This window comes from Heteronotia binoei, chromosome 8 (genome assembly GCF_032191835.1).
Source record: "Heteronotia binoei isolate CCM8104 ecotype False Entrance Well chromosome 8, APGP_CSIRO_Hbin_v1, whole genome shotgun sequence".
NCBI lineage: Eukaryota > Metazoa > Chordata > Lepidosauria > Squamata > Gekkonidae > Heteronotia > Heteronotia binoei.
This window is the reverse complement of record NC_083230.1, coordinates 50,108,287-50,127,643: the sequence shown is the minus strand read 5'-3', so window position 1 is coordinate 50,127,643 and position 19,357 is coordinate 50,108,287. Positions and strand designations below refer to the sequence as shown.

General features: G+C 42.4%; 1 protein-coding gene across 3 annotated transcripts in view; it reads left to right on the top strand.

Annotated features, from left to right (window-relative positions):
- Positions 1-19,357, top strand: part of PTPRR (protein tyrosine phosphatase receptor type R) — a 203,608-nt gene that overhangs the window by 107,216 nt on the left and 77,035 nt on the right. For all 3 annotated transcript variants that reach the window (XM_060245073.1, XM_060245076.1, XM_060245074.1), the window contains 4 exons: positions 4,661-4,774; positions 7,950-8,102; positions 10,259-10,369; positions 13,489-13,751. In XM_060245073.1, the coding sequence (XP_060101056.1) occupies positions 4,661-4,774; positions 7,950-8,102; positions 10,259-10,369; positions 13,489-13,751 (641 nt within the window). The remainder of the gene's footprint in view (positions 1-4,660; positions 4,775-7,949; positions 8,103-10,258; positions 10,370-13,488; positions 13,752-19,357) is intronic.

The window sequence follows — 19,357 nt, the reverse complement described above, 5'->3', positions numbered from 1 at the left end:
TTGTATCCAACATAGCCATGGATGCCTGACAGATTTAAAGTGCACATCCAGATAGCAACATCTGGGAATGGTCTGTGAGTTATGGGCAAACCACCCTGCCCCAACTCAGTTCTGGACTTATTTGACAGTGCATAAAGTCTGTCCCAAACGCTTGATGATGAGCCATGAACAGATTTTCCCTGTCTGATCATTCCAGTGTCATCAAGCCATTGCAACTTTCATCCCTGTCAGCCCTGGTTCGGTGCCTTTAAACAGTCTTAGCAGTACACACATAATCACAAAATCAGCAAAAGGTGGCAGGAGCCCTCAGGTGCCTTAAGCACCACCAGAGATGCAATCTGAGCCGGAAACATTTTTTTTGAGTTTAGTTTTTTTAGGTTGTAATGCAACCTAATTTAGATTTGTAATGCAATCATTGTTTAGTCCATGCTCCTAGAAAATAGTCCCTCTGTGGGTAAGCCAATTAGCAGCATTGTTTATGCACATGTGCAAAGACCAGGCTGTCTGATCGGTCAATGATGGGCCAGGTACTTGGTGAAGCAGATTACAGTCAGGATGTCTGATCAGATGACTGCGTTTCAAGTAAGGGCAGACAAAATCAGGAGCGCCTTGCTGATTGGTTAAATGGTGCATCTGACCACGGCCTGATTCAGCAGCCCTGTTCACATGTTACATTAAACACAATGTACACCATGTATGTATGTGAGTACACCTCTTTATAAGAAAGAGCCAAAGTGTGTTAACTTTACAAATGAAATTTGGTGTTCAAATCACATGTTCAGCTGTACATGAATTGAATGTAACATGAGAATTACTCAAAGCATGCATTTTAAAAAATAAACTGCACACTGTGCATGGCTTGTATGTGCATTCTGTGTAACTTATGAACAGGGATAGTATAGAGTAGCTTCACATGCAGTGCTTTTTAAAATCAGCATGAATTTGGTGCAGAGCATCTGAATGTTAATACCAGGGGTCATTTTGTAGAAAAATAGGTGGTAGAGCTCATCCAGGGATTGTTACACAGCTGCACTTACTATTCAATGGACAAGGAGGTGGAACTCTCAGGAGGAGGTGGAACTCTCAGAAAGGTTCAGGAGCTGTGCTCCTGTGAGCTCCCTCTGATTCTGAGGCCTATTAATACCTCAGATGTCACGGTGCCTAGTACTTTAACAGTCTGCATTGTCTAAAGTTTCTAGACAAGGTGCCGTCTGCAAAGGCTTCCTCCCAGCCCTCCACACTGTTGTCATGTGGTGTGGGCTACTTGTTTTGGAGGAAGGGGATTAGAGCCTGCATGCCTTCGGTTGTCTAGCCTGGTTTATACAGAAATCAACAGGATAATGTGAGATATAATCTTATGCTTATTTTCCAAGGTAGAATGAGGTATTACATTTACCAGTAAGGTGTACATATAGTATAAAGAAATAAATCATTGTTGCTTTGTGTGAACTTGCTTGACAGAGCTAGATGACTGGTCTGTCTATCTAGGCCAGTACTGTGTACTATGACTGGAAACGTCTCTCTGATAAGAATGGCATTGTGTATATGCCCAGCAATGACACAGACATAGGGGTGGAATAAGGGCAACAACTTTATTGTTTTTTTGACCAAACACGAATTCTTGGCAGTCTGGGTGCTTCAGTTTGGGTTTAGGGTTAAGAGAACCTCTTTCTGCATGTCTCCCACCTCTTCATAGATGAGCAGCAGGCCTCACGGAAGCGGAGCTTCGGAACCTCTAAATTTTATGGTGCTCTTTCTTTCTAAGCCCCCCCCCCCCATACTTGCTTCTGGGTTCCATTGTTCAAACCCCCTGTGAGAATTTTACTGAACTCTAAGATTTGACAAACTTTCTAATATTTTTCTCCACACAAAAAAGGGAGAAATAACCAAAATATATAAAGCAGACAGATGGAAATCTTCATCATGTCACTGTGGCCACATAGGGGAAAGTAATTTTAAAAGTATGACGGGAGTAAGGTTTTACTATGACAACTATAATTCAGGAAGCATTTTAAGGTAGATGCTGAGTTGATATAATTTAGTACACCTTCCAGTGATGTCAGAGGTGTGTGGTATATGCAAATGAGTTGTGCTAATGAGTGCTGGCACCTCTTTTTCATAGAATCATAGTGTTGGAAGGTACCCCTCAGGGTCATCTAGTCCAATCCCTTGCACAATGCAGGAAATTCACAAATCCCTCCTTCTTTTTCTATGAAATGACCCCTAGTGAGCAGCATTGCTCCCCCTGGCTCTTTCACCCAACTCACTTGGGTGTGCTTTGATGGTCAGGCCCAAAGAGATGCCAGCCTGTCCCAGCTCTTGATGAAATGGATAATCACTCTCCAAATGGCTAACTAGGTGCTTAGCCTGCAAACATGTACTCTATCTATGAATCACAGACCGATTTCCCACTCAACTTGTTTCGGTCTCGTTGCTCCTTTTCCGTGCAGGGCTGCTGCTGTATTTCACACAAGCTGCCCCCAGCCGGTGAGTTGCCCTGCCCCTTTTCAAGTTCCTTCCACAGTAGACAGAAACCAGTTTTCAGAGGATTCTGCCTGCTGCGGAGAGAACTTGAAGAGAGGTGGAACAACTTTAGGCTTGCCAATCCCCAGGTCCCAGCGGGGGTTCTTCCGCTTTCCCAGTCTCCTTCCCGCCCCCAGTCAGCTGGCCGGTGGGGGAAAGCCCCGCCCCCAAAGCCACCATGTGATTTTTCCCCCTCCGGAGGCGCCAGTCTCCGATTGGAAAGGCTTCCTCTTGGGATGAGGTGTCTGTGTTACTTGGAAGAAGTTTGCTGCAACTCGTGAGTAGAGAGGCCAAGCCCTCACTTCAGAGTCACCAGAAAACGGGGGGGGGGGGGGAGAGGAGGAACGTCTGCTGAGCACTTCATTATTCCCTATATGGAGATCGATTCTCATAGGGTATAATGGGGAATTGATCTAGAGGTTTCGGGGGCTCTGGGGGAGCTTGTTTTTTGAGGTAGATGCACCAATTTTTAGTATAAGAAAAAGAAGAAGATACTGGATTTATATCCCGCCCTCCACTCCGAAGAGTCTCAGAGCGGCTCACAATCTCCTTTACCTTCCTCCCCCACAACAGACACCCTGTGAGGTGGGTGGGGCTGGAGAGGGCTCTCACAGCAGCTGCCCTTTCAAGGACAACCTCTGCCAGAGCTATGGCGGACCCAAGGCCATTCCAGCAGGTGCAAGTGGAGGAGTGGGGAATCAAACCCGGTTCTTCCAGATAAGAGTCCGCACACTTAACCACTTCACCAAACTGCCTCTCCTCAAAGTACCCCCCAGGTTTCAAAACGACTGGACCAGGGGGTCCAATTCTGTGAGCCCCAAAAGAAGGGGCCCCTATCCTTCATTATTTCTTAAGGAAGGAAGACATTTAAAAAGGTGTGCTGTCCCTTTAAATATGATGGCCAGAACTCCCTTGGAGTTCAATTATGCTTGTCACACCCTTGTGAGTAGTTGCAGAGACTTTTCTGTTGGGATTACAAATGGAAAAAATTCCAAAGGAAGATAGAACTATAATTTGGTACTTGCTTTCAGCTGCTAGGACATTATATGCGCAGTTGTGGAAGCAAGAAAAAATACTGGAGAAATGGGATTGGATTGTAAAAGTTATGACATGGAGTGAAATGGACAAATTAGCAAGAATTTTAAGAGACTGTGATTTATAAGTTTTTAAGATGGAGTGGAAAAAGATCAGAAGATATGTAGAAAAAGAGTGGAAAATAAAAGGACATTGGACAATTTTTGATAATGATTAAGTCTTAGAAAAAAGAAGAATATTATTTTTGTTTTATTAGTTGAGGGTACCTTTAAACATTAGTACTTTAAGTAAATAACACTGGTGGGGGTCAAGTAATGGGGGGAAGTGTGGGTAGAAAGTAATACATGTGATAGATAAAAGAAGTTATTAATGATGCAAGAAATATAATTTGTTACCATACGTTACCAAATAAAATTGTTTTAACCACAAGAAATATCTGGGGACTTTGGGGGTGGAGCCAGGAGACAGTGGGGGTGGAGCTATAAGCAAAGTTGTGACAAGCACTAACCTGGCTCTACTCCTGTTTTTTCCACTGGGAAGGGGAAAAAATGGGTATAAAGAGCTGAATAAATAAGTTTCTCCCTTCACTTGACTAATTTTTTTCCTGGTTATATATATTTTGTTGAATTTTTGAAAAAGGGAGGGATAAGGAAATACAAAAATGGGAAGGGAAAAGGGGTAAAAGTTGAAGAGAGTCAATGTAATTTTTCCCCCTGAATCATTAGACTACATAATTGTACTCTTAGACTGATTTATTCCTGTGATGAAATGGTAACCAGAAGGAAACCTTTACACATTCACAGTGGCAGAAATGATGTACAATTTAACTTAATTGGTGCCTGTGGCATTTTCTCCTGAGCAGAGATTTTAAAATGGCAGCCAAAGAGTGTTAACTTTTTGACCTCACAAAGCATGTTTTAAACTATTAGCCTCCAACACACTCTTCTCCCCCCCAAAAAAAAATTTAAAATGCAAATTGGCTTTCCACATTGTCATCCTGGGGGGAAAACTACTTGCACAATTCACAGAGGTCATTCAATAGCAGAGGACTAAATGTGCCTAGCAAGATTAGCATTCACCTGTTTTGGGGTTTGTTTTGCAGACTCTGCAAATGGATGTAAACAAGCTGAATATTACATTGCTTCGGATTTTCCGCCGGGGAGTGGCTGCCGCTTTAGGACTGCTGCCACAGCAAGTGCACATCAACAGACTCCTCGTAAGTGGCAATCATTTTGCATCACCATTTAATCTGTGGAGAGTAAAAATGTATAGAGTTTAACAGTTAAATATTTCCATATATTTTTGTCAGTGAGGGTGGCAAGTTATGACACCAGAACCAGGTACTTTGCTGCCCCCAATGAACAGCTCTGGAGGGGCACAGTAGACTGACAGATGGTGGCCCAGGTCCAGGAAGCAAATACAGACATAAGCCATGCCCATTGACTCCTCCCACATGATGGCTGCGGGGAACAAGCTGAGCCCAAGTAGCGTGCTGGCACTCTTGCTTGTTAAGGCCACTGGGGAGTGGCTGCAGTTCACTGGTAGATAATCTGCTTTACAGACAGAAGATCCCAAATTCAATCCCTGGCATCTCCAGGCAAAAGCTAGGGTTGCCAACCTCCAGGTAGCACCTGGAGATCTCCCACTATTGCAGTTGATGTCCAGACAACCAGTTCCACTGGAGAAAATAGCTGCTTTGGTGGACTCCATGGCATTACACCCTGATGAGGTCCTTCCCCAAGCCCTGTCTTCCCAAAGCTTCACCTCCCAGATTTCCAGGTATTTCTCAACTCAGAGCTGGCAGCCCTAGTTAGGTGATGTGTAAGTTCTCAACCTGAGATACTGGAAAGCTGCTGCCAGTCAGAGTAGGCAATACTGAAAGTGAGAGACCAAGCATCTGACTCTGTCTAAGGCAGCTTCATGTATTCATTTGTGTCGCTTGTGCAAATAATAGACCCTGCCCTAAGGGCTCTTTTCTGTACCCTGTTCTTATCAGAATCCAGAGAATCTGTGTGAGTATGAAATTACAGAGGCAAAATGTTCTAGTAGTGACCTCAGTGCCAGTCATAGCTATCTAGGGTTGCTGGAGATCAATGCTATTACAACTGATCTCCAGGTGACAGAGAACAGTTGACCTGCTGAAAATGGCTGCTTTGGAAGGTAGTATCTATGGCATTGAAGTCCCTTCCCTCCCCAAGCCCTGTCCTCCTCCAACTCTGCCCTCAGAATTATTTTATTTAGTAGGCTTATATTCCGCCTTTTCCCATAAACGGGCTCATTTTCCAACCTGGAGCTATCATTCAGCCTGGAGCTATCATACAGCCAATTTGGGAATAGAGGCCCAATCACACTAACTGCCTTCTCTCTTTTATGGCCACTGTTTAAATAGCTTATGTACAAGTCTGATTACAGAACACAGTGAACCTCCCAAAGGGTGGATTCAGGGCCACTGAGACCAGAAAAGTTCTGGATCCATGGAGGAGCAGGGGCAGGGCTTTTTTTCTGAGGGAACACAGTGGAACAAAATTCCAGAACCTCTTGTGGAAACAATTTTTTTTTTAAAAAAATGTTTAAAAGTTCATGAGGGGCACTTGTGTGTTTCTCCTTTTATCTCTTCCGAGTTCTGCCACCTCTTTTTCCGGAAAAAAAGCCCTGAGCAGGGGAATACCATACACAACACATTTTCCATAGGCCTGTCCTGGGGTGAAAAAAGCAGTCAGTGGAAGCACTTGGTGATTGTGCAGTTCAGTCCTAAGGTTACATTGCATGAGGATTTGTGAGACACATGTAGAAAAACATCAAACAAATGGTAAATAATAGTTTACTTCCAAGTTTTGTTTGCAAGCTTGTTTTCTTTATATGTGATACTATCTACCACTCAGAGAAACATACAATATGCTTTTTTAACATCTATTTTTACAAACATATTTCTTCAGAACAGGCTGGGGTAAAACAATGCCTTAGGACCTTGTTTTTAATACTGGGAATGGGGATTACACAGCTGGCATTGATATTTCCACCCTTTATCCCCCTTCCTCTGCCTTCCCTTTGCTCTCTGCTGCCACCAACAACAAAACTATTGGTGTCGATAATTGCCACTCATAGAATTATAGTCTGTTGGCCAGACTCCCTTTACAAGTGTCAGAATCCTCTCCCCTCCCTCCCACTTTCTATCCACATGGGAAGAAGGAGCCAAACTGAGAAGTCTCACTTGTTAGAAATATTTCCAACTATGGAAGCTGTCTTTTACCTTGGTAAGCATGAAATTAAAGCATGGGGCTTTGGTTGCAAACACCAAAAAACTCCCAGATCGGGAGGGGGGGAGAGGAGGGGGAGGGGGGAGTGTACCTATATAGGCATTCCATAGATACAAAAACAATCAGTTTATTGCACAGGAAAATAGTACAATCAGAACACTGGAAACCCAAATATGTTAAAATGCAATTCTCTTTCCCTAAACTAAATTAATGTTATATTAATGAGAAAGATTGACATTTCTTATGGATGCTGGGGTAGTTTTGTGGGCTCTATTTAGTTCTTTTATCCATTGGGTATGTTTTTCTCCCAACATGTATGCTTAGGATGGTTGCTTCTCCTCAGCTGCCCCCAATGAATGGCTGCCCAATAGAGTTGCTGAAGCACACTAAAAGGGAGAGTTCCTTCTTCATTACAACCCACCTCTCAAAACAGGCCAAGTGGGGAAAAGGAGAAGAATTCCCCATCAATATAGTTGACTGTATCCCACTGAAATGCCAATAGCATAATGCCAATTCACTGCATAAACAGACTGTATTGTAGAACCAATGGTGTGCTACATAATTCCCAAGAAACAGATGTGATCTGGGGGTTCTAGATATCATAGATATGTTTTTGGACTGAATTCTAGACCATCTGAAATCTATGTCTGGTTCAAAGTGGATGCAGATTATACTCTGGCAACTTTTGGCTTTCCCAAATTCATCTGTGCGCTCGTGCATGCTGATGAGATCATCCTTATGCAACCAGAATTTGGGGGAAGAAAGAAGTTTCTGATGTCAAAATACTTGTTTAGATTACCAAACTCCACTTGGAGTCTGGTATTACAACTGATCTTGAGACTGCAGAGATCAGTTCTCTTGAAGGAAATGGTAGCTTTTATGATGTCACATCTCTACTGAAGTCCCTCCATCCTCCACCCTCCCCAAATCTCCAGAAATTTCCCAAACTTGAGTTGGCAACCATATTGAACATGAAGGCGAGTGTTCTGATTGATTTGTTTCTGGTTTTGGATAAGGGGGAATATTTTTCTACCATGCACTTGTCAGAATAACAAGATTTAGGCCATATGCTTGTTAAGGTTTCTTTAGGGCCAAAAGGTCTTATTCTATTGTCAGTTCTCTTAATTTTGCTAGGGAAAAAAGAACTGCGTCGAACTCTTCATATCCCCAGTAAATAGGAAAGGAATTTCTGATACACTTCCATCAGAAGAAGTCGTACGTTCACTTAATATCAATGTTCTGCAACAGAGTTTATCCCAGTTTGGGATTACCGAAGTCTCCCCAGAGGTGAGTAATTGATGATGTACCTTTTTCATCTCCTTGTAGAATATCATCCAGTATGTGCTATTAGATTATTTTAAAGATGGAATACTGAGGTTGACTACAATGCATAATAGTTAAAATATGCTAACTGCAAATGAAAGATAGACAGTGCAATCCTGAACACAGTTACACCCTTCTAAACCCATGTGCAATACCAGTACCTCATCCAGGAGTTTAGAAATGCTTGCTTTATATTCAGACCTCAGTTGCCCATAATCAGGTCCCCCCCCCCCAAAAAAAGAGGTGCCAGAACTCTGAAGAGAGAAATAAAGGAGAAACACATGCGTGCCCCTCATGAACTTTTACACATTTTTTAAGAATTTTGCTTCCACTAAGAGGTTCTGGAACTCTGTTCTGCTGTGTTCCCCCAGAAAAAAAAAATCCCTGCCCATAATCCACAAATGAAAGCATAAGCACACAGCAATCCAAGCCTTCTTTGTTTGCCAAAGTGAGTAATCCTGCATCACTTGACACAGGCAGAGACCTGATGGTTCCTTAGAAGTCCCCCCTCCTCCATGTGCAGCAGGCACGAATTCAGCACAGTTCTGAAAATGCAAAGTCCCTAACATGTGCAGCTGCATAACATGATTAAGGGCTCGATAACAAAAGGGAAGAAAAGTACACAGGTAAAACAGGAGCACCCAAATGTGTGTTGGGGAAAGAACTGCTCACAGAAATGGATATAAAACTACTACATGCATAGAAGTCCAATATATAAGGCACATAAAATGAGAAATAAAAATACATTTCTTATAAACGGTTAATTTCAAGAGCCATATATTCCAAATTTGTGTGCAATACTTTTTTCAGATTCCTGCTCGCAGAGCCTAAATCTCAGTGCTAGAATGTAATTGTCTTGAGCTTCAGGGTAGGTAAGCAGAAGGTTGCTCTTTTAGCTTCAAACCTGTGGGCTCCAGCACGGGAAGGGTATATTTTTACTACTCCCTCCCTATGCTATATGAGAAAGTTTAGAGTGGGAATGTCCTCCACGATACTATGCACTGTTAGGGTGATGAACAGGCACCTTTTCCTTCCCTGCTCTTTTTTCATCTTCTTTCAGTTAATACTAAACTAATATTCTGTGCCTACTGCAGGCAATGAGGGTACTCAGACTTCATCATGATGGGATTTGAGTGGAGAGGGAAGTCTTTTACTTACAAAGTAACATTTTCTCTGCATACCTGAGAAGTCCATACCTGGAAGAAAAACCTCCTTTGTGTTTGAGTGGCCATTTTGCTGGCATGTTAATGGAGATTTGACCATCACTTTTCTAACCTATATAATGCAAAGTGGATCTTTTTTCTATACGCAAAATGGCTTTTTTTCCAAGTTTCATAGCGGAGATTTTTGACTTGTTGGAAACAAGAAGTTAACATATATGCTATTGGTTGCCAGGATATGCATACATATATAATATTTGAACAACACAGTTTAATTTGAATATTCATTTTTTGTTCATAGAAAAATACTTCTACTTCATAAGAATTTTAGTAATCTAGCTAGGAGACAGAAGTTACCTTTCTCAAAGCTTTGGTAGAATATCTGGGATGTCCAAAAAAATCAGGATGATTTATGAAAAACTGTAAGATAAATACAGCTCATTTTGTTTACTTTTTTTTTTAATAACATCTCTCTTTACTTATTAGCTCTCCCTTAGGTTTTGCTTGCACCTGGCTCTCTATGGTCTATAAGATTTTGATATTAATGCCACAATATATAGCCTATTGGAGATGTTGTGGGTGGAAATATGTAACAAGCTGACTGGAAGTGTAAGCAATTTCCTCTATAAACAGAGCAGGGCCTTATCACCTGATGTGCCAGGTGGTTTCCAGGAAGGAATTAGGCTTGTCTGTATATCTGGACACAGTTCAGTATGTGGGCAGAAAGACCTTTCCAGCACTCACTAAAAGGAGATATAGAATAATCTTTTTAATCATGTTAAGATTGTTGTGTTAAATTGATTAGGAGAATATTGGTGCTGATTAAAGATCCAGAAATTAATATTATGGGGAAAATAAAACAGAGAGAAAACTTCATAACTACCTGAGAAGAACTGTTAAGAGGTTTATTTAGGACTAAGCACTTATAATCATTTCTGGTTTTTGTTCTATAAATGAAAGAAAAATGTGTTGCAAGGCAAGCACGAATCAGGTAAACTCTGGACCCAAGAAGGATTTTATGCTGTCATCATTTTTCTCAGCATCTTTGTTATTATTGTGACATGTTTGATGGTAAGTATGTTTCTCTATATTTTCTTTTCTTATACCAACCAGCAAAGTAAAAAAAACCTTAATGCTTGTGTCAAATCTATTGACATATTATTCTAGTCCTGGTCCCCCAATTTAAGTAATTTAAATGTCTACATGATCAGATTTGACAGAACCTGTCAATATGTGTCTATCAAGCTTTTATGCAATTGTACTAAAAAAGGTAGTGCTCACATTTATTAATTGGCCCCAGTCAGTTGTGTGTGTGTGTGTGCACACTCACACCACAGTCACAGTTTGCATAAAGAGCCCTCCTCAAAAAGAAAGAATTTCTCTTTTTAGCAGGAAAGGAGGGGGGAGGATAAATCACCATGCTAGAAAACAATCGACTAGCATAATTACTGCTATTTTGAGAGGGGGACATACATGAAACTCTGGCAGCAGGACTGGTGGAGAGGAACTGTCTGTGTGAACAAATGTGCTCGCAGAGTTCCTCAGCTAGCCAGGGATATGTATGGAAGTAGGGTTGCCAACCTCCCAGAGGGTCCTGGAGATTTCCCTGTATTACAGCTGATCTCCAGACTATAGAGATCAGTTCCCTGGGAGAGAATGGCTACTTTGGAGGGTAGACTCTGTGACCCACTGATGTCCCTCACCTCCCCAAACCCTACCTTCCTCAGGCTCCATCCCCTAAATTTCCAGGAATTTTGCAACCTAAAGTTCCTAAAGCTGTAAATGAAGTAAGTAAATGAATACATTGGCAACCCTATGTGGAAGCCTTTCATGCACATAAAGTCCTCAGTTGTATTGGATGGGTTACATTTATACATTTTCACTTAAGAAATTTTAAGCTTAAAGTACGAATGCAACTAATGTAGTTTGGAAAGATGTATCATACCAGTACCCTTTTGGAGACGCCAGTCTGTGGCTTCATTTTAGATAACATGCTTTGCATACAGAAGTCTGTGGTTTCATTTAAAAATGTGGTATGCACACAAATCTTATGTTCAATCTCTGGCATTTCCAGTGAAAAGATCTTGGGCAGTAGTTAAAGGATGGGAAAGACCTTTTCTGTCAGAGACCCTGAAGAGCTGTTGCTAGTAGTCACTCAGAGAGTAGCTAGCCAGACCAATAGGCTGACTCAGTATAAGTCTTCATATGGTCATCAAGAAATATCTGCAATGAAGATGGACTATAAATGAAGTAAGTAAATGAATACATTGGGATTGGCTTCAGCTCCCTATTTAGTGTGCACTAAAAGGACAGAAGTCCAATTTAGGTTTTTGTATGCAATTCAAGGTTCAGGAAAAACAATCTCAGAATTGTCTGCCAATGTAGTCAAGCTGAAATGTTCTAGGTGAACCCAGATTCAGCAAGCACTTTAAAACCAAAGTCAGCTGAAAATCTGCCAGAATAAAAATGCAGTAGTTTTTTTTTTTTTACACTTCACTTTAACTGCTAAAAGAAAGAAAATAAACCATTAACCTAGAGATACAATCACTTTTGAATCACTAATTTGCTTTCTGTTCTCTAAAATAAACAAGTCTCATCCACAAGCTATAGCACAATAAATATTCTTTAAAATGGTTGTACAAAGTTACATTTTCCAAGGCTAAGGAATGAAACCAAGTTGATGACAATTTGTAATGAAATGGACGGAGATAGCTAGATGGAAGGCTATACAACTCTGCTCATGGAGGAAGAGAGTAATGTTTGCTACCCGTTATATATTAGATCTTAATATTTCTTTCCATAACATAATTTCTCATTATATCATATTTATATCCTCAAAAACAACTCCGGAGAGTCGTCCCGGAGGCATGTGCTTAATTGTGGGGTGCCTCAGGGAGTGGTACTCTCCCCAATGTTGTTCAACATCTACATGCGCCCCCTTGCTCAGATTGCCCGGAGGTATGGGTTGGGTTGCCACCAGTACTCTGATGACACCCAGCTCTATCTGCTGATGGATGGCCGGCCTGACTGTGTCCCAGAAAATCTGGACTTGGCGTTGCAAGCCATGGCAGGATGGCTTAGGCTGCGTCGCTTGAAGCTGAATCCAGAGAAGACAGAGATTCTTTTCCTGAGTCACGGTGGTATGGACAGGGAAATCCCCTTACCAACATTTGATGGTGAGCCACAAACAATGGCGCACAAGGTCAGAAGCTTGGGGGTGCTGCTGGAGCCTGCCATGACAATAGCAGCCAGATAGCAGCCACTGCTAAATCACTTTTTTCCATCTTTGGCAGGTGAGGCAGTTGGTCCCCTTCCTTGAACGCGGTGACCCAGCAACGGTGATCCATGCAAGGTCACCTCGAGGTTGGACTATGTAATGCCCTCTACTTGGGGCTGCCCCGTGTCAAACCTGGAAACTACAGCTAATGCAGAACGCGGCAGCCAGGCTGCTATTGGGGCTATCCCAGGTGGGAGCACATACAGCCGGGACTGCGGGAACTGCACTGGCTGCCAATAGTATACCAGATTCGTTAGAAGGTGCTGGTTATCACCTTTAAAGCCCTATATGGCCTAGGCCTGCCTACCTTAGGGACTGTCTCTTCCCACACATTCCCCAGAGGGTACTTTGATCTGGATCTCAAAATCTATTAGTAATCCCTGGGCCACAGGAGGCCAAACTAAAGACCACTAGGGTCTTGATTGCAGCCCCCTACTGGTGGAATCAACTACCAGAGGAAGTGAGGGCCTTGCAGAACCTTGCCCAGTTCCGCAAGGCCTGTAAGACCGCTCTCTTCTGGTTGGCTTTCAACTGACGCCGAGCCTGTATCGTAGAGATACTGAAGAAATACTATCGCCATTTAAATGATATAATAGCAAAAAGATTAGCAGCAAACTACTCTGATTGTTTTAACTATGAAATGTGTAATTTTATAATATGTATGGATTTTAATTGTCTGTTGTGGTTTTATACTGTGAGCCGCCCTGAGCCTGCTTCAGCGGGGAGGGCAGGATATAAATAAGTAAGTAAGTAAGTAAGTAAGAACAGTCCAAGAGGGTAGACTGCACAAATCAAATTTTTGGCATTTTATTTGCAGCACAAAAATAGGAGACTTTTCTCATTCATACTGGTGTTTTCTATTGCTATTGACAGTCCATATTTTAACAAACAATTTAATGTCTTTTTTCAATAGGTACTGTACAGGCTGAAGGAGAAAATACAGTTTTCACGGAGACAAGATAAGAATAACAAACAGGAAATACACCTTTCACCCATCCCTCTGCAGCAACCTCCCTCTGAATATAAAGTGGTAAACAGAATGGTCCAACCAGAACAGGCTCCTAAAGTTGTAAATGTCCCAGTAGACCCACAAGGACAATGTGCTCCTGAACTCAAGCCCACTCTTTCTGCCAGCCCGTCACCATTCAAAATGAAACCAGGGGGGCTTCAAGAAAGGTAGGCTACAGCTTCTGTAGTTTCAGGGTCTACTTGTTTCCTTTTAGGGCTGTACAAGATTATTTATTTGTTTGTTTGTTTGCTTGTTTGTTTAATTTGATTTATATCCCGCCCTCCCCGCTGAAGCAGGCTCAGATTAGAGATAGGCAAACTCCCCCAAGCACAATTTGGAAAGGGATCAACAATTATTTGTTTGTTTGTAATCTGCCTTTCTCATTGAGACTCAAGGTGCACCATACAATGTAAGTCAGTGCAATCAATTTAAAAAAAAAAAAAACTGAATTAAACATGAGACATTTCAAAGGCTGACAAAAACTGAATGGGTCCTGTGGTACTGAAAAGAAATTGCGGCACCCTCTGAACAGGCCTCTAATTGATCATTATGATTCCAAGTTTGGGTTGCCAGTGCCAGGCTGAGACATTCCTGGAGATTTGGGGGTGGACCCTGGTTAGGGTGGGGTTCGGGGAACAGAAAGACCTCAGTGGGATGTAATCCATAGACTCCATCCTCCAAAGCAGCCCATTTCTCCAGGGAAACTGGTCTCTATAGTTCTCTCTATGGAGATCAGTTGATTCCAGCAGATTTCCAGGCCTCACGGGAAGGTGGCAGCTCTGCAAATCATGGAACTTCTTAATCCATTATATTTTTGCCCGTTTGAATATGGGTCAGGAATTGGTTGACAATGTACATCAGCAGTTGTTTCATTATGAAACATTTTAACAATATATATCTGAGCTGATTTGGAGGAAAAGCATGTAAATTTGCCAAATGACAATGAACAAATCTACTTCTTTACAAAGTTCTGTAATTCATTTTCATATATAGGGACTGCAGGTGGCCAATCATGAAAGAGCCTTGAGCCATTTATTTTCAATTTAGCATCCATCAGTCAAAGATACATTTGACTCTTGTGGGGAATAGATCCATGTGGGTAGCTGTGCTGGTCTGAAGCAACAGAATACAGTTTTATTCAAGGTATGATCTTTTGTGTGCACACATACTTCTTCAGATGCACATGAAAGCTTATATCTTGAATAAAACTTTGATGGTCTTAAAGGTGCCACTGGACCCAAACTCTTGTAGGGGAGTCAGTTCAGTTTGGCAGGGCTAATAGGTCTATCTCCCATGACTTTCGATAATCCTGTTTAAAACCATTGGAGGTTCCAAACAGATGTAATGCCAAAGATCCTTGGTTAGGATTTTCTGCATTTTTTTGGAAAAGTTATGTGGCAGCTCCAGGCACCTACTTCACAATGGAGATAAAGGTTACTGAGTGAGAGGGCTGAGGCCTTTCCTCTGCCTTTTTATGATTTACAGCACCTTACCAATACTGCAATTAATCCTGTAGGGAGGAAAAGGGCCTAAACCCGTCTTTCTCCCAAGAAATTGCACCTTGAAAGAAACATTTATAATTTCAGAAGGAAAGGGTTAAATATCCCCTTATCCTGTGACCCTTCCCGGCACTTCAAAACACCCACCTGGATTAGGGTTGCCAAGTCCAATTCAAGAAATACCTGGGGACTTTGGGGGTGGAGCCAGGGGATTTTGGGGGTGGAGCCAGGAGCAAGGTTGTGACAAGCATAATTGAACTCCAAAGGGAATTCTGACCATCACATTTAAAGGAACCACACGCTTTTTAAATGCCGTCCCTCCATTGGAAATAATGGATAGGAGCACTTTTGGGGGGGGCTCATAGAATTGGACCCCCCTGGTCCAATCCTTTTGAAATTTGGCGTTTTGAGGAGAGGCAGTGGATGCTGTGCTGCAAATATGGTGCCTCTATCTTGAAAAACAGCTCCCCCCTGAACCCCAGACACCTGCTGATCAATTGTCTATTATACCCTATGGGAATCAGTCTCCATAGTGAATAATGGAGTGCCCAGCAGACATTTTCCCCTCCCCCACTTTCAGATGACCCTGCAGCGGGGGTAGGGCCTCCAAACTGGGGGGATTCCCTGCCCCCACCTGGAGATTGGGAACCCTAACCTGGATCTGCTTAGTTAGCTTTTAAAAAATATATAGAAGATCCTAAGCACAGATCATTTGCAGTGAGTCTATCTTGGCCCTCAACTAGTAGCAACCAACACATGCTAATAAATTCTGTGTAAGTTAATTTTGCATTGTGTCAAAAGTAGTTTTCTCTGTTCTGAAACTGCCAGTAATCAGCTTCATTGGTTCTAGGATTGCGTGGGAAGGTGAAAGAATGTTTCCTATTTACGCCTCCATGCTCTGAAAGACAAAAACATTAGAAGCTGCCCCATCTTTTCAAACAGGAAAACAAATTAGTTTTCAATCCAGCATTTTGAATATTGTAAACAGCAGAGAGCCAACATTAATTTCCATTGTTAATTTAATCATTTTCCTTACTCTGTTCATCCTGACATCTGTTGCAATAAATCTGCCAGAAAGCCAGAAATTAGATCTATGCCTTCTGAGTACAAGTGCTTTTCATAAATCATCAATAATTCTGTACAGGGGATCTCGCCTACCATACTGTCTGAGCATGTTAGAGAAGCAAAAAATTTATAGTCTGTAGCTCCCTTCTTGAAGATGTGTCAGGGTCTTATATAAAAACTCACTTTCTGTAGAAGATAGATCCAAGTAGTCAGCCATGTTGGTCTGAAGTAGTAGAACAAAATAGGAGTCAAGTTGCATCTTTAGAAGAGTTGCCAGCCTCCAAGTGGGGCCTGGAGATTTCCTACTTTTACAACTGATCTCCAACTGGCAAAGATCAGCTTTTCTGGAAAATATAGCTACTTTGAAAGGTGGACTCTATGGCATTGTACCATGCTGAGGCCCCTCCCCTCCCCAAACCCCACCCTTTCCCAGCTGAACCCCCAAAGTCTCCAGGCATTTTCCAACACAGACCTGGCAACCCTAGTCTGTAGGTTGTCTACAAACTGGTCTCTATTTCAAAAAGGATATGAAATGAAAATTCTGGGCTTTTCCATTACACTATGAAGCATCTTTTTCTTCTTATTCCCTCATTTTCATACTGAGCAGCCAGTCTGACGAAGAGTTCTGTGGAAACTTGAAAGCTTGTACTCATGATGACTACAAGTTTCCACGTCCTCTAGAACTCTTTGTTTGTTTATTTATTTATTTATTACTTTTCATTTATATCCCGCCCTCTCCGCAAGCGGACTCAGGGCGGCTTACAACATTATAAAACAATTAATCCAATAAAACATATAAAACCATAATTTACATATCAACTTTAAAACCATTCTATAGCGCTATTTCAATCCAGTATAGGCGGTTTTGACTTCTTAACTATGATCTGACCCACCGGTGTCCGGTGGCAGCCCTTTTTCAGTTAGACCACAAAAGCCTATTTAAACAGTTCGGTCTTACAGGCCCTGCGGAACGCAGATAAATCCCGCAGGGCCCTTATAGCTTCTGGGAGGGTGTTCCAAAGTTCTGGTGCTGCCACCGAAAAAGCCCTGGATCTCGTTACACATAGCCTGGCTTCTCTTGGGCCAGGGGCGGACAACAGATTTTTTGTCCCCGATCGCAGTGCTCTCTGGGGGATATATGGGGAAAGGCGGTCCCGTAGATAGGCAGGTCCCTGACCATAGAGGGCTTTAAAGGTTAATACCAACACCTTGAAGCGAACTCAGAATACAACAGGCAACCAGTGCAGCTCTCTCAGCATTGGCTGAATGTGCTCCCGTCGCGGCAGCCCCATTAGCAGCCGTGCCGCAGCGTTCTGCACTAGCTGTAGTCTCCGGGTTAGCATCAAGGGTAGCCCCATGTAGAGAGCATTACAGTGATCTATTCTTGAGGTGACCGTAGCATGGATTACCGTCGCTAAGTCGTTGCGCTCCAGGTAAGGGGCCAGCTGCCGCGCTTGCCGAAGATGGAAAAAGGCAGATCTAACAGTGGCTGCCATCTGAGCCTCCATTGTAAGGGAGGACTCAAGGAACACACCTAAGCTCTTGACCTTAGGGACCGGTATCAATGGTACCCTGTCAAGGGCCGGCAGCTGGATCTCTCTCCCCGGACTGCCCCGACCCAGGTAGAGAATCTCCGTCTTCGTCGGATTCAATTTCAGCCGACTCAGTCTGAGCCAAGAGGCCACGGCTTGTAACGCCAGGTCTAGATTTTCCAGGGTACAGTCAGACTGGCCACCCATCAATTGTCAAACTGGCCACCCATCAATTGTCAAACTAGCTGTCCAGTATGAAAAAGAGGGAGTAAGAAGAATGGTGATGATGAAGATTTGTGTACTATTTACTGGAGAATTTTTTTCTGTGGACCAATGTGGCTAACTACAATCTTTGTCTAAAGCTGCCTAGTGAATTTAGACCTTTTTAGTCATTATGTAAGGGAATAACAGTGATTCCCTTGATCCTTCTGATATGCACAGTTACCAATGTGTGCGAATATGTTAACACACATTTTTCAAGTTTGGTACATGAGACCTGATACACAGGTTAGTGTATACAGAAGCTGGGAAAAGAAACACATTACCCTCATCACATGAAATGGCAGCTACACATAACAGAAGGGTAGAAATGTTCCTCTTGTGCGCTGTTTCTATGCCAGAATTCTAATGACTGAAAAGAGTTGATGTGATCAAGATAAAATATGAGGGGGGTGGGATATTTTGGCCCACAATTCACATTCCTAACCACTGTTCTAAAAAATCAGATTGTCAAATATCAAGAGTGCAGAGGCTGCCTAATCAGTTTCTAGCTGTGTTTGTCCAACTCTTTTAAGTTTCTTTAATATGGTGCTGTGGTAACAGCATGTAACAAAATGTATTGTGTAGATAACAATTTTAATCAGGATTGTACCAGACATTACCAGACATTAATTCTAGAAACCTGCTGATTATGAGCAATATTTTGGAAACCTCAAATGCACTCTAGGGTAACATGGAAGTGTGTATGGTGTGGGCTGATTCTGAGCCTGCAGAACAGCACTCCCTTGAGTTGGCTGTGATATTGGTTGATAGAGAGCAACATCTAGAAAAAGGAGAAACTATTGCTAGTGCATTGCTCATTCTACTTGTGTTTTAATAAAGAGAAAACTTGTTTTTCCACATTGCAATTCACCTGGGAAGATAAGTTATGCCCCCTTCTGGTACCTATTTTATGATTGATATGTCGATATATTTTTCAGCACTGCACAAGAGATTTTAGCATTTTGGGATTAAAAATTCTGTAGTGATTTAGCTTGGTCCTATTGGGTGGAGCTCTTGGTTCAATTTCCAGTTTTGCATGTTAGCTGTTGTTGGTTGTAAGAATTGTCCACTTGTTAATAAATGGTTGGTGTTTTGAGCCAGCTTGTCTCTGCTGAATGGACCTGAGGATGGGTGCCTGACTGAGTACTCTAACCTGGGAACCCACAGCCAAAGGGGGACATTACACTTTGAAGGGGGAAAACTACAGTTGCCAGGCCGGACTCAAGAAATATCTGGGGACTTTGGGGGTGGAACCAGGAGCAAGGATGTGACAGGCATGATTGAACTCCAAAGGGAGTTCTGGTGATCACATTTAAAGGGACTGCATGCCTTTTAAATGCCTCCAAACCAGGGGATCCCCTGCCCCCACTTGGGGATTGGCAACCCTAAAACAGCAAACACCAATAAGTGATGGCT